This window comes from Ceratotherium simum, unplaced genomic scaffold (assembly GCF_057802395.1).
Source record: "Ceratotherium simum simum isolate JZ-2026a unplaced genomic scaffold, ASM5780239v1 HiC_scaffold_43, whole genome shotgun sequence".
NCBI lineage: Eukaryota > Metazoa > Chordata > Mammalia > Perissodactyla > Rhinocerotidae > Ceratotherium > Ceratotherium simum.
The window spans coordinates 5,972,140-5,987,386 of NW_028261259.1; the positions used below are offsets into that span (position 1 = coordinate 5,972,140).

The window sequence follows — 15,247 nt, forward strand, 5'->3', positions numbered from 1 at the left end:
GCGCTGCCCGCCTTGATGGAGGCGCGGAAAAGGTGGGGTTGTGGCGGCCCGCGGCATCCGCACCTTCCCGAGGGGTCAGCGTTGTCCCTACAGGGAGCAGAGGGAGGCTCATAGAGGTCAAGGGACAGGCCGCAGGCCCCACAGCTGGTAGGGGGACGTACAGTGGGTTCCACACTCGGGCCGTGGGCTCCGGATGTTCTGATGTTAGGACAGCCGGCTGCCAAGCTCGGGGACCTTGTGCTCCGGTTGGAGTCAGTGGACCAGTGGGAAAGGAAGCGTTAACTGGAGCAGGTACAGTGATGAGCCAGGAAGAGTGGAGGTCTGCACACACACTTGGGTGTTTGCACAGGAGGCGTCTGCCTTGACTCAGGTTTGAAAAGATGGCAGCAGAGGGCGACCTGCAGGTGGCTTCTCTCGGAGCCAACAGTGAGAAGAGCAAAACGAGGTGTTTAGGATAGGCTCTTGTTGGGGATGCTTGTGGGAATCTCGATGCGGGATGAAAAAGCAGCAGATCGGACCAGTTTGGCTTCTGACTTGTCTGTCAAGAGTAACAAGCGATCTTGAACTGAAAAGGGGAGATCAAGAGAAACGGGGCATTGAAGCTCCAGAGGAATGACATGTTGCATTGTTTTGTCTTAATATTGACTTGTAAGAGTTATTTATGTGTGCTGGATAGAGTCCGTTTTCATATACATGGTATGTGCACATATTTTCTGCCAGTCCACGGCTTTGTTTTTGATTTTCTTACGTGTCTTTTTTTTTTAATGTTTAAATTTTAATGAAATTCAGTTGATCACTTTTTCTGCTGCGGATTGTGTTTTTGGTATGTCTAAAAAGTCTTTGCCTAACCCAAGATCACAAAGATAATTTTCCTATATGTTCTTTTTGGAGCTTCATAGATTTAGTTCTGTTTAGGTCTATGGTCCAGCCATTTGAGTTGGTATTTGTGTATGATGTGGGGTAGGGGTCTTTTTGCATGTGGATATCCCATTGTCCTAGGTTCATTAGTTGAAAGACTATCCTTTCCTTATTGAATTGTTTTGGCACCTTTGTCAAAATCAGTTGCCTGTAAAGAGTAAGGGCTTATTTCTGAACTGTCAGTTCTGTTCCGTTGATCTATATGTCTATGCGTAAGCTAAAATTATGCTCTTTTGATTACTGTAGCTTTATAATAAATTTTGAAAGTGGGAAATGTAAGTCCTCCTGCTTGTTCTTGTTTTTAAAAATTGCTTTGTCTATTCTGAGTCTTTTGATTTTCCACATAAATGTTAAGATTAACTTGTCAGTTTTTGCAGAAGTACTTGTTGGGATTTTGGTAGGGATCATGTTGAATTTGTAGATTGATTTTCGCTCAAATGCCCTCTAGAAATTCTTGAGTTTTCCAATCCATGAATGTGGAAAGTCTCATTTAAGTAGGTCTTTAATTTCTCACAAGTATGTTTTGTAGTTTTCAGTATACAAGTCTTGCATTTCTTTTGTTTCAGTTATTCCTAAGCATTTTATTCTTTGATGGTATTTTGAATAGAATTGTATTCTCAACTTAATTCTTGGAGCGTTCCTTGCTAGTGTATAGAAATACCTTTGGTTTTTGTATATTGACCTTCTGTCTTTTGACTTTGCTGAACTTGTATACTAGTTCTATATGTTGTTGTGTATTCCTTAGGGTTATCTACATACAGGATTGTGTTGTCTGGTTGTCTGTGAATCAAGACAGTTTCACGTCTTTATTTCCAATTTGGATGTCCCTGATTCTTTCTCTTGCCTAATTGCACTGGGTAGAGCCTTCAGTACAGTGTTGAATTGAAGTGCTGTCCGTGTTCTGTTCCTGATCTTAGGGAGACAACCTTCAGTCTTTGACCATTGCTGGTGATGTGAGCTGTAAGGTTTTCACATATGCCTTTCCTCAAGTTGAGGAAGTTCCCTTCTTGTCCTACCTTGTGCGGAGTTTCTTTTCTTTTTTAAAATCCTGAAGAGGGACTACATTCTGTCAAATGCTTTTTGAATATCTGTTGAGGTGATCATGTGATGTTTGTCCTTTATTCTGTGAATAGGATATATTACGTTAGTTGATTGTTGGATGTTAAACCAGCTTGCATTCCTGGGAGAAATTCCTCTTGTTCTTGGACAATAATCCTTTTTCCACTGGGTTGGTTTTGCTAACATCTTATTGAGGATTTTTGTCTTGTGATGGCGTTGACTGGTTTTAGTAGGAAGATATCCCTGGCCTCACAGAATGAGTTTCTGGAAAAGTTTGTGAAGAATTGGTGTTATTCCTTAGGTAAATGTTGGGTTAATTTACCAGTGAAGCAAGTCATCTGGGTCTGGACTTTCCTTGGTAAGAAGAGTTAGTTTTATTACTAATTTAATTTTTTTAAGCTTGTTATGGGTATATTAAAATTTTCTGTCTCTTCTTGAGTCAGCTTGGGTAATTTGTGTCTTTCCAGGAATGTGTTCTTTCCTTGTTAGTTATCTAATTTGTTGGCATAAAGTTCTTTGTAGTATTCACTTATGATCTCCCACGGTTCTGTAGGTTGGTAGTGATCTTCTCTCTTTAGTTTCCGATTTGGGTAATTTGAATTTTCTCTTTTTTGCTTGGTCAGTGTAGCTGGAGATTTGGCAACTTTATTAATATTTTAAGAGAACCAAATTTTGGTTGAATTCATTTTCACTATTGATTTTTCTATTATCTGTTTCATTGATTTATAGTTCAATTTTTACTATTTCCTTTAATGCTTGCTTTGGGTTTAGTTCGCTCTTCTAGTTTCTTAAGGTGGAGTGTTTGGCTAGTGTTGAGGTCGTTCTTCTTTTGTAACTTAGGTATTGGAAGCTACATTACAAGCTTTAAACTTCAGTTTAAAGCTCAAATTATGAGTTTGTCTCTAGGCACTATTTAACTGCAGCCCATAAATTCTGATATGTTGTATTTCTTCTGTCTTCATTCACCTTCAAGTATTTTTCAGTTTTCTTTGGAATTTCTTCTTTGACCCTGGAGTTATTTAGAATTGTTTAATTTCCAAATATTTATGGTTTTCCTAATTTCTTTATTGTTTGATTTCCAATTTCATTCTGTTGTGGTTATAGAACATACTTTAATTTCAATCCGTTGAAATGTATTGAGATTTTGTTTTTTCGCCTAGCATATGTTCTATCCTGAAGAATGTTCCACGTGTGCTCTAAAAGGATGTGGATTCTGCTGTTGTTTGGGTGGAGTGTTCTAGAGATGTCAGGTCAAGTTGGTTGATAGTTTCTGGGTTAATCTATTGTTTGCTCCTACTATTATGCACCACCCAGGCAGCTTCAGTGTTCCTCATTAGCCTCTCATTGTTTTCAACAACCATCCCAGGAGGAAAGGCTGTTTGCTCTTGGTGATATCTGCATCAGGTCAGAAAAATAGAGCCTTGTTAATGGGGTCTTGCAGGGAACCACCAGGCAGATCAAATGCGAGTTCTCTGGGAGTGGGGTTTTGCAGTTGTTCCAATCCTTTTCTGCCTTCCCTCTGTGGCTGCCAGATTGCTGATTTCCACTGAAATTGTGAGCTGTTGGTGTTGAGGGCCCCTGCAGAGCTGAGGAGAGGTGGATGGGAATAGGACAGATTGAAATGCGACCAAGCTTGCTGTTCTGACTGAGAGTCAGCTGCTTTCCTGGAGTGAACCTCCCCCAGATTGCTTGAAGTCTTTGGTTCTTTGTCAGAGTTTTGAAAAGTGGATTCTGAGAGTTTCCCCGTGTTTTTGTTGCTCCACTATTTTCACTGACGTTGCTCAATCCATGTCCTTTGAATGTAGTTACGGATGTGGTCGGATCATATCTGCCGTTTTGCTGTTTGTTTCTTTATGTCGTTTTTATCTCTCTACTCTTCCTTTGAGGCCTTCTTTGGTGGTTAATAGGTATTTTTCTAGCAGACCTTTTAAATTCCTTTGTTGGGTGTTTTACTATATTTTGTTTGTTTGTTTTAGTAGTTGCTCTTGGGATTAAAATATGTGTCTTAATTCATCACAATCTACTTCCGGTTTTTAGTGACCTAATCCTGAGGCAACTAAGGCAACTTTGTTCCAACATTGCTCCATTTCCTCCTCTCTCGTTTGTGTGGTTGTTGTGATACGTACCACATCTTTATATATTGAAGCCCAGCAAAGCAATTTATAATTATGATTTTGTGTGATTGTCCTTTAAATCTCTTAAGGGATGAAGATAGACAAAATATATTTGTGCAGTGTTTTATATTTACCTTTATAATTACTTTGACTGATGTTCTTCATTTCTTCTTGTGATTGTTACTGACCATCTGCTATCATTTCCTGTCAGCCTGAAGGGCTTCTTTAGTTCCTGTTCAGACACGTCTGCTCTCAGTGAATTCTGTCAGTCTTTGTTTGGTTATGTCTTTATTCCAGCTTCAATTTTTTTCAAAGTGTAATTTTGCTGGATATAGAATTAATGCTTGGTTGAAAGTTTTTGTCTTTCAGACTTTGAATATGTCATTCTATTCGTTTCTGGTCTCCATAGTTTCTGATGAGAAGTGAGCCGTGAATGTGATTGTTGTTGCCTTGTACCTGATGAGTCCATTTTCTTTGGATGCTTTCCAGAGTTTGTTTTTTAACAGGTTAACTGTGTTTTGTTGAACATCTGTGATCTGTAGATTTATGTTTTTCATAAAATTTGGTAGGTTTTCTGCAATTCTTTCTGTAAGTGTTTTGTTCTAGCTTCTTTCTCTCTTGCCCTTCTGAGACTCCCATTTCCTGAATGTTAATACACTTGATGTTGTGCCACAGGTCTCTGCAGCACCATTTGTTTTCCTTTTCGACTTTTTTTCTATTTTTCAGAATGAATACTTTCTATTGGTATTTCTTCAAGTTCACTGATTCTTTCTTCTGCCCACTCAAATCTGCTGTTGAGTCTATATAGTTAATTCTTTATTTTGTTATTTTCCTTTACAACTTTAGAATTTCTATTTAGGATTTTTGTGTTTGTATTTCTGTATTCAGCATCCGTATTTGTCAAGTCATTGTCATCATGTATTCATATGGTTTTTTAACATGGTCTTAAAATAGTCTTTGAACAACAGTTCCTTGAAATCTTTGAAAAATCTAACATCTGGGTCAACTGTGTGTCAGTTTCTGTTGGCTGCTTTTTCCCCCCGGTATATGTCACTCTTTCTTAATTATTGTATTTTTTTTGTTAAAAATTGGAGTTTTTCATGATATAATAAAAACTTTGGATTCTGATATTTTTTATGCTGAGGGTTTTTTTTTTCTTCTTTTTTTAAATTTTTTGGACTTGATCTATAGCCTCAGCCTCCTGGGCTGTGCGTGGCCACTGATGTCTTTGCTTGGTTTCTGTTTTGTCCCCCTCCCTCTTATTTTTTTAGCCTGACTTACTGAGGGTTGCCCCCAGTCTGCATCACTTTGTGGTCAGCCAATGATTTGGGCTGAGGTTATGCTCAAACACCTTGAGCTTCTAAGGTTTCTACCCTCTACCTTTGATTGTGTGTAGGTTGGAACCACATCAAAGTTCAGCCTGTTCTCCAGTCTCCTCATCTTTACATTCCACTGGTGCTAAGGTCTCATGTGTCCATTGGTTCAGTTTCTCATTCAGCCGTGGATGTGGGCAGAGGCTTCTGTCACTCTCTCCTTTCTAGCATCTTCCCATGAAATTTCTGGCTGGTCTGCCTTTCCTCTTGCCCCAATCAGGATTGCAATCAGGCTCGTCGAGTTGTGCATTTTACTTGTTTGTTTCCTACTAGTTTGCTGATGGGCATGAGTTTGCACCCTCCAGTTTCAACATCCAATGTAAGTCTGTGCTTTCTGGCAACAAAGCTGAAGGTTTTCATGGCCAGCCCTGCCCTGTTCAAACTTCTGTGATAACTGAGCTGGGGCGGACAGAACAGCACAAGACAAGAAGTCTGAAGACTCCAGCTGTTCTTACCTGTAGTTCTTGCAGTCTTCTGTGAGTAATTCCTCAGTTTCTTTGTGTTTTATTGATTTATCAGGCGGTGAAGTGGTGTTTTTTAAATAATTTTGTCCATTTTTGTAGTTCTTTTTTGGTGAGAGCTTCACTAACTTCTTCACTCCACTGTAGTTGGAAGTCGTCTGCTGGCACATTATTATAACACACATTACTGAATGCTGACTCTGTGTCAGGTGTTGTTCGAAGCCTTTTCTCATACTAGCAGATTTAATAGCACAGTAGGTGCTCACCAAGTATTTGTTGAGTGTTGAATCAACAGCTACCACAAGCAATGAGAGAAAGCATAGAGTGCTGGGCATCCTTTGTGGACTAGCTTCTTTTCTATGTTTCCTGCCGTGTGGTCAGGGGCTGCCTCCAGCCTCTCCAGTGTGTTGTTTCTGTGGAGCTAGAGCTGTTCCCAAAGGCCAAGCAACTGACCTTTTTGACTCACACAAGGATGCATGTGTATATGTTCCCTGTGAATGTGAGGAGAGAAAATATCACAGGGCAAAAGGAAGGATATGTCACTTTGTGATGACTTGATTAAACAAGTCACCAACAAGTCAAATTTAAAGGATATATGTCGCTAGCTTTCTTCAGGCTTTGCTGCAATTAAAAAAAAAATCTTTTTTTTTGGCTGAGGAAGTGTCACCCTGAGCTAACACATGTGCCAATCATCCTCTATTATGTATGTGGGTTGCAGCCCCAGCCTGGCCACTGACAAGTGGTATACGTTTGCATCCTGGAACCGAGCCCAGGCCCCCCTAGCAGAGCACGATGAACTCACCCACTGGGAACTAGTCCACAGGGCAGGCACCCCCGCCAAGAAAATTCTTCACATTTGCTCGTTATTGGTCAGCTGGCTTTTCCTAAGGATTAGGTTTATATATAGTCTCTGATACTGACTACAGAGGCCTGTGATAAACTGTAAACAGCCAAGAGACAGTGGGACATCATTTGGGTGACCATAGAATTTGTCGTCCAGTTTGTTTGAGAGTGAACGTGGGGACATCAGGTGTAAGTTAGGACTATCCCAGGCCACCCGTGAAGGTGCTCACTCTGGGTTTTATGGGAAAGGAGCCGATTCTAAAGCCAGGCTGCCTTTGGCTTCAGCCCTACCGAATCCTCAGTTTCCTCATGCGGCCCGTGAAAGTGAGGATTGATAACATCACATCGTGTTTGGGTGAAACACCCAACAGAGTCACTGGGCTGTGAATGTGTCACTTTCGCTGAGGCTGTGGTATGAATGCTTCTTCATGGCAGGGCTTTGAGAATGTCACAGTGCAGCATCAGGGTCAAGAGGGTGCATTCTGGAATCAGACAGCCTCCACTTCTTAGCCACGTGACTGTATTAGGCAAGTTACTTAATCTCTAGGAGCCTCGATTTTCTCCTCTATCGACTACTCCTCTTACTACCACCAGTAATGATAGTGAGTACGTGCTGTTGCTCTTACACATTAAGTCAGCTACTATTCACTGTAGGGGCTTTAGCTCTATTAACTCATTTAGTCCTGACAACAACCCAATAAGAGAGATATTATTCTGAACTCCAGTTCACATAGAGGGAAACAGTCACAGGGAGGTCAAACAGTCTGTGTCAGGTCACAAAACTGGTCAGAGTCTACCAGCTGTAGAGCCTCTGGTGTTGCCAAGATTAAAACGAAGTTTATGTTCAACTTTACTGCTTTGCGAGACTGTGTCTTGGTGAATGGGGAGGATCTGATAACTAGATCCTTGGGTGAGTGTGAAGATGAAATCAGATAGTGCATCTCAAACACTAAACATGTAGCAAACATTCCATAAGTGTTGGTTGCTGTGTTAATAGTGTGTGTTCTTGGAATGGGTAAACAAGCTGCCATTTATTGCTGAAAAAACTGGACTTCCCAGATCAGTGAATGCTTTATGGGAACTCGTTTTTCAGATTTCACCTGCCGCCTGTGGCCATGGATTCACACTGCTGTCCTCTAAAAGTAAGGATGGGACGCAAATTTGGTGGATGGAACTCAACAAAGATTCTCAGTTTGGATTTCACAGGAGCCAAAAAGAGAAAATTGAGGCTCTCCCCTTGGCTTTTTCTGCTGTGATTCGCTGAGGAAGCTCCCTCTGATTTTCAAGAATCTGATGACATAAAGCACACCATAACAACAACATAGATGGAGTCTTGAAAGGCACATTGTTTGGAACTATCTGGACTAGATTATTTTCAGCCTGCTTGGTAACGGTCCTTTGCTGATAAGTAGGGATGTTATCTTTTGGCCCCAGAGTGATGACCTTTGTTTCCTAACTTGAGATATCCTGAGACACTCTACAGTGCCTAGAATGTGGTCTGGGCAAAATATTCAATGAAAGCCTTAAGATGGAGGCTTTATTCCAGATATTTGAAATTGGATTATAAAATGTTAGAAATGATTTATTATATTTTCAAAAGTAGACACTAGTCAATCAATATTATGAGGACAATATGAAATATTTTTTAAAATAAAGGAGAATTACCCAGAAATACATACTGGACAAATCTTTCTTTTCATTTTTTTCCCTCTTCCCTCATTTGTATGCAAATGACTGTTTATAGAATTTTGATCACAGTGTATATTTTGTTTTCTGCCTTTTTTCACTGAATTTCATATCAGAATCCTTTTACCCTTAGTATTGAAGTCTTTATTGGCTGTACGATGCCAAATGACATTTCTTTTAATCTTTTGTTATGAATGAGTGTAGACATATGGAGAAGTGGATGGAATAGGATAATGCACCACGTGGGCCGTCACCAGCTTCTGCCATCGTCAGCTCATGACGATCTTGTTTTACGCATTTCCCCCATGTTCTCCCTCAGCAAATTTGTAGCAAATCATCAGAAAATTGATTTCATTCATAAATATTTCAGTACATGTCTAAAAAAATAAGGACTGAAAAGAGTGGTAAGTATAGCATCACACTTAAAAATCATTAACAATGTAATCCCTTAATATCAAATAGTTTGTCAGTGTTCACACTGACAGTTGTCTCATAAGTGTCAATAGATTTTATTTTATTTTTAAAAATTTATTTGCATCAAAAGCCGGATAAGGTCTAGACATTGCAAGTGGTTGAGAAGACTTTTATAGTCTTTTAAGTCTGTTTGAATCTTTTTTCCTTTAAATGTATTTAACGAAGAAATCACATTGTTTATTCTATAGATTTTTCCAGTCTGCAGTTTGGTGAATGCATCCCTGTGGTGCTGTTTGACATGATCCTCTGTCCTCTGTATTTTCTATCAATTGGTAGTTGGAGCTAGAGCCAGTTTCCCTTTCAATGTTATATAGTAACATTTCCCAGACCCTTAGGGGTCCATGCAAATAGTAATGGGGGATGTGAATCACTTGTCAGTATTTTAAAGTACTTCATATTTTCAGCTACTAATATGAGCTAACAACATTGTCCATTTTCTTTGATTTTGCCTAGAATCACATCATCCCATTGTGATAAACCAGTTATTTCATGCAGATCAAAAGCTCTGTCTGCAAATTATATCAGTCACTGATGAATATGGATGGGCAAGTGTATTATTATAATAGTCATAATGCCATTTATTTGGTAGATGAGATGTTTTTAAAGATGGGGATCATAGGAGAAGATAGGGGATTCTTAGTGAGGAGTATGTTGAGAACCAGTGAGTTTGCAGATCTTCTCCTCAACTCCAGCCTCCATTGTAAATAGTCAAAAGTTCATTGTTTAAGACCTGTCAGAGGAATTCCCTACATAGACCAATCTTGCCTCTCCTGTAGGATTATAAAGAGCAATAAGTTTCTTCTTTAAATCCTTTATTATTTATTTATTTATTTATTTTTTGTTAGGAAGATCAGCCCTGAGCTAACATCCGATGCCGATCCTCCTCCTTTTTGCCGAGCAAGATAGGCCCTGAGCCAACATCTGTGCCCATCTTCCTCTACTTTATATGGGACGCCACCACAGCATGGCGTGACAAGTGGGGCATCGGCGTGTGCCCTGGATCCAAGTCAGCGAATCCCGGGCCGCCAAAGCGCAGCACGCCCACTTAACCGTTTGTGCCCCCGGGCCGGCCCCAAGATTCTTCTTTAGAGTGACTTCTAGACAACATTCCCTCTTACTTGCTTATTTAAAAATTAAAATTTTCTATTTCGAATAGATAACATATTTGCATAATTTAGAATCGTAATGGCGCCATAGAACATATGATGAAGAGTCTGCTTTCCACTTCTGTCCTCCCAGCATCATGATTTTTCTCCCTGTCGACAACCTGTGTTAACAGTTTCCAGTTTATCCTTCTGGAGAGATGTAATACATGTGCAAGCAAATGCATCTACAAATGTATTCTTTTTGCTTCCTTTTATTAGAAGTGGTGCCATATAATATGTGCTGTTCTTCACTGTACCGAGAAATCCTAGTGGTTATTGCAGAAAGTGGCTATTGCTTTTACTTTCCTGAAAAATTCAAATGGTGTGAAATGACATGTGAAGAGCTTTCTTTAATAAGACTAAGGATGCTTTTCAGTAACCCCATGTGTCATGGAGGCAGTGTGGTGCAGTGGGTTGGACTTGGGGACCAGGCTTCTGGTCCTTGCTGTGCCACTAACTTATGTGGCTTGAGTAAGTCGTTCTGATCTCACTGTGTAACAATGTGGGGGTGGGGCAGTGTCATCTCTCATGTTAGAAGTGCTCTGACTCTGCGTCAGTGCACTCACCCTGGTTGTGTTTGTTTCAGAGAGGGGAGACGCGTGGGTTTTGGAGCTCTCACCCATCCCACTGCCTCTGGACAGACCTCAGGAGACACAGGTGCTACAGGTCTCCTGCGCCAGAGCCCACTCTCGTCCTGACAAGACAGTGAAGGACGTGAATTGACCTGTTCTAGATTGATGGAGGGTGGGGGGACCACTTTCTTGCCATAGGGCCTAAAGTGGCCCCTTTGATTGAACCACATCTGATTGTGAAGCTGTTGGAATTTCCCAAGCAGATCAGGAGCATGGCTCAAGAGACTGTGTTGGTCAGACTTGGCTGACTCTTTTCTGTTCTCTGCTCCCTGTGGTTCTTGGGAAATCTCAGATATATATAAACATGACAGTGCACACCAGGCAGCTTCATCAATGCCTGCCTTTGTTCTGAAGTCACTGAGCTGGGCTACGTGTGTAAAGGGCTTTTCTATTGTACCGAGAGAAGCCTGTTTGCTAACACTTCCTCCAAGACGCGGGGCTTTCAGGGTCCAGGCTCCTGGGTAACCCCGACCATCTCCAAAAAAGCGGTTATTCCAGGGAAGGCCAACTTAATGAAATTCACCACATTTCATTTTCTGGCTAGGGTGCTTTGTAGGAAAAGGCGAAGGTGGTGATTAGGAACTCTTTCCAGAGGGGACTTGGCCTTGAGGGCAACCTGGTGACAGGTGCAAGCAATGGGGTGTTATGAGCGGTTCGGGGCATTCGATCGGAGACGTAAAAGAAACTCCACTCCAAGCAAATGGACTGAAGGTATATTTTATTATACAGAGGATAGGAAAGGCGATAGTCCCCCAACAGATCTGAATAGGTCAAATAATAAGAGGGAAAAACACCAGCTCCATCAGAAAGGGAAACACCAGATCAGCTGAGATAGAGGTAGATTCGAATAGGTCATATAATAAGAGGGAAAAACATTGTCTCGATCAGAAAGGGAAACAACAGATCGACTGAAGGGAAATGACACAAGGCAACAAGAAAGAGAAACACCAGGTTGACCGAAAAGAGAACATATCAGATCAATTACTTCACAATAAATCAATTACTCACAACATCCACGCCCCACTACCGGGAGAGTCCTGTCAATCGACACAGGTGTGTGGGAATCACACGTCCTGGGCTAGTCGTCCCTTCCACAGGTGGAACTCTCACCAGGCCTCGCTTTCCAGCAGTTTATATAAGCAGTTACAGAGTTTACAGAGCAAGCATTCAGTGTTTCCATGCACAAAATGTTATCAATGGCGTACATGCACTGAGCAACCTGGCTGTTGTCACAGCCCAGTAGTTGTGTACGTGCATTGTTTTTGTGGTTATCGTCCCAGCCCGGCACAGATGGCCAGTCAGCCCCAGGCTGCGGCGCCCGAGGGCCTTGAAATTTTTACACATTGCAACTATGTCCATGGGAGAAGGGCCAGTTCCCACCACGCAGAAAGCAGCTTTTGCATTTCTTTTTGTGCTGGTGGCTGTAGGTCAATGGAGCGGCCAAACATGGCTGTACTCATGTCAAGACATGGGGGTGCTGAGGCCTTTCACAGGAGGTGCTTACCTCTCATGGAATTCCTGAGAGGCAGAACGAGAGCCCAGAGGGGAAGCAGAGGGAAAGTACAGGTGGCCCAGCCTGTTGCAGCATGTCTGGACCCCAGCATGCCTGGAGGTGTGCCTGCACTGGCTGGAAATATTGGAGAAGGAAACCCAGTGGCAGTTGGGTGAGTAGTTGGACCAGGACCACTTTCCAGACCGCCTTCCATTCCTGACATTCTCAGATTCCCCAAACCTGTAGAACTGATTTCATTGGTGGTGGTATTCTTTAGTCTTCAGCCTGGGCAACAGCTATTACGGACAATGTGGAAGGAAGGTTGTGGAAAATGAACCTTACAGGTGAGTTCCCACAAGGAGTACCCCTCCCCAAGTTGTGTTGAGCATTAAACATCTCTGGAGTGATTACTGTGTGATAGAGCCACAGAGAAGTACCAAGCAAGGTTCCTCATGTCTGAGTAGAGCAGTGAGTGCTCCCCGGAGAGCTGTGGAGAGTGTTGTTCCATCTCAGAGGGAGCTCCGTGCATCAGCCTGATGGGAGGGTGGGCGTATGAGCATTGAGTGGAATGCCTGGATCTTCTTTGGATTCCTTCTTTATTTTTAGCCAAATTGATTAACTTCAAAAATTCCTCTGTTTCAGTTCTATTTCTAGTTCCTCGCGTTATGCTGGTGGGTCTAAACACCAGTCTCACCTCTGGCAGCATATTAAAATCATCAAGCGATTTAGTTTGTATTATTTCACCTTCGCACATGTGACTAACTCTGCCTTCTTTCTGACCTAGAGAGTTTCCCTAACAGTTACTATGTGTGTGTGTGGGGCCGCCAGTAAGGAATGACAGAGGAGACCCCAGAACCCCACAGTGCTTACCATGACCATATCTCTTGCTTCTCCCCAGATTGCCCTCAGCCATTAGCGGAAGTCACAAAGTCCACAGAACGCAGGCCTTCGATGGACAGGTGGTCTGGGTAAGAGGCGTGGGCTGAGAGCCACTCATTCTGCCCCCTGGGGCACTTTTGAAAGGGGGAAACTAGGGTGGGGTGAAGGGAAATTTTTAAGGGAATTTTCTGAATTAATAAATTATTTTATACAAATTATACCCTGGCTACTGTAGGCCAGGATGTACAGTAGTGGAACATGGGGTACCAAGTTGAATAAGGTTTGGGGGGGATAACACTCTAGTGGGAGAGACAAGTTGAAAAAACTAGCTGTACCCAAGTGTGTCCCAGCGCTGTTTGTGTTCCAGGCTGGATTTATCTTGTTCACCATTTATTCTCATGCCTGGGGCAGTTCCTGGCACATGGTAGATATCTATAATCAATACTTAAATACATAAATGAATGCATACAGAAAGTGCTATAAGAGTAACAAAGGGGAGTCATTAAGTCTTCCGGAGATGGAATGGAAGGGACAGAAGGCATCGGGGAGGAGGTGGCAGAGGAGTTTACCAGATAGACTGGGGATGGGTGGTAGGAAAGGTTTCATGGCAGAGGGGACGGGACAGGTGGAGACTTTACTGAGAGCATGTGGGGACCCTGGAGTTTGGTATGCTTACAGGGGAGTGCTGTGGCATAGGCTGGAAGACAGGTGGAGAGTGAGCAATGCAGGGTTTCCTAGGGTTGGGGGAGGAGGTGATGAAGGCCACTTGGGAAGGCATGGGGAGAAGAGACAGGTAGAGAGACATATAAGGGGGAATGACCAGATTTGGGGCTTGATAAGAGGTCCAGGGAGTGAGCTAGAAGGAGTGGAGCCTGAATCCACTGGCAAATGAGTGGCTGCTGATGTTCTCAACCGAGATGGGTGAGTCCTAGAGGAGGAGCAGGCTTGGGTTGACTGGGAGAGAGCAGTGAGGAGGAGGTAGAGAGTGAATTTGCTTTTAAGTTTCAGTATAGTGCTTCTTGCACAGACTTGAAAGTCCCATGGATGCGAATTCAAGTCCCTGCTTCCCCACATATTAACTGGATGACTTTGGGCAATTACCAACCTTCTCTGAGGTTCGGTTTCTTATTAGGTGTTCTTGGTTATTGACTTAGCACAGTGTCTGGCATAATAAGCATTTAGTAAATGGTGCTTTTCATTAGGCAGTTAGAAAAGCAGGTCTGAAACTAAGCAGAGTTGTCGGGACTGGATGTAACAGTATAGAGGTGACAGGGAAAGCCTTGGAATGGATGCAGCCTCCCAGGGGAGTGTGAAGAGTAGGAGAGAAGGGGGCAGAAGATAGACCTTGGAGAAGGATGCCAACACTGAAGGGTAAGGAGTAGGGCTGAGCTAGGGAGCAAGATTGGAAGCTACTGGAGAGGCAGAAGAGAGGGATGGGGAAGAGAAAGGCTTGTGGAGGAGGGAGTGGTTGCTCAGGGATGGACTGGGATGGAGGAGCTCTTGGGTTTTCTCCTTATGACATCTGGCCCTTTCCTTTAGCAAGAGCCGCGTCAGTGGAGGGACAGGCAGAAACCAGGCTGCAGTGGAGTGAGAAAGAATCAGAAATGGAGGTTGTGTGGCGCAGCCTGCCTGGCCCCGGCTCCCTCGGGGCTCAGGAGCAGTAGGGAATGCTCCCATGTTTTGGGTCCCTTGAGCAGGACACTGGGCTGCCAAGGATTTCTTCTCATCAGCCTTCCTTCTGTTTGTCTGATAGGTCGTCTGTGGTCAGGACCATAGTCTGTTCCTAACGGATAAAGGAGAAGTCTATTCTGGTGGGTGGGACGCAGGTGGGAAAACAGGTAGTGGACATTACACCCCCTTGGGATGGTGCAGTATGGAGCTGTGAGCAGTGGGGCTCTCATGGGCTAGAACCATCCCTGCCTTCATTTGACCCTTACCTCTCTTATCACTTCCTGGGGCCACTGTTCTGTTTGTCCCTTCCCTGTGCCCTCACCCCGGCTCCCATGGAGAGGAACTGATAAAAGATGGGGTGGAGGATTAGAGCCACCTCTCAGCAGAGGAGCTGTGAGCCTTTCTCTCAGCAGAGACAGGAAACTGTGTAAGGCTTTCAAAGAGAATACAAGTGTCCCCTAAAAGGAGCTTGATGCTCACTGATTTGAGAAGAATGTGAT

At 42.9% G+C, this 15,247-nt stretch overlaps 1 protein-coding gene across 1 annotated transcript; it reads left to right on the top strand.

The window, feature by feature from the left end:
- The first annotated feature begins 380 nt into the window (after window positions 1-380).
- On the top strand, window positions 381-14,961 carry LOC147911480 (RCC1-like G exchanging factor-like protein). The gene is made up of 8 exons (XM_087428032.1): window positions 381-404; window positions 7,862-7,996; window positions 8,181-8,184; window positions 10,669-10,764; window positions 11,268-11,276; window positions 12,475-12,541; window positions 13,114-13,165; window positions 14,830-14,961. The coding sequence occupies exons 1-8, from the start codon at window positions 381-383 to the stop codon at window positions 14,959-14,961; spliced, it is 519 nt and encodes a 172-aa protein (XP_087284158.1).
- The last annotated feature ends 286 nt before the right edge of the window (window positions 14,962-15,247 follow it).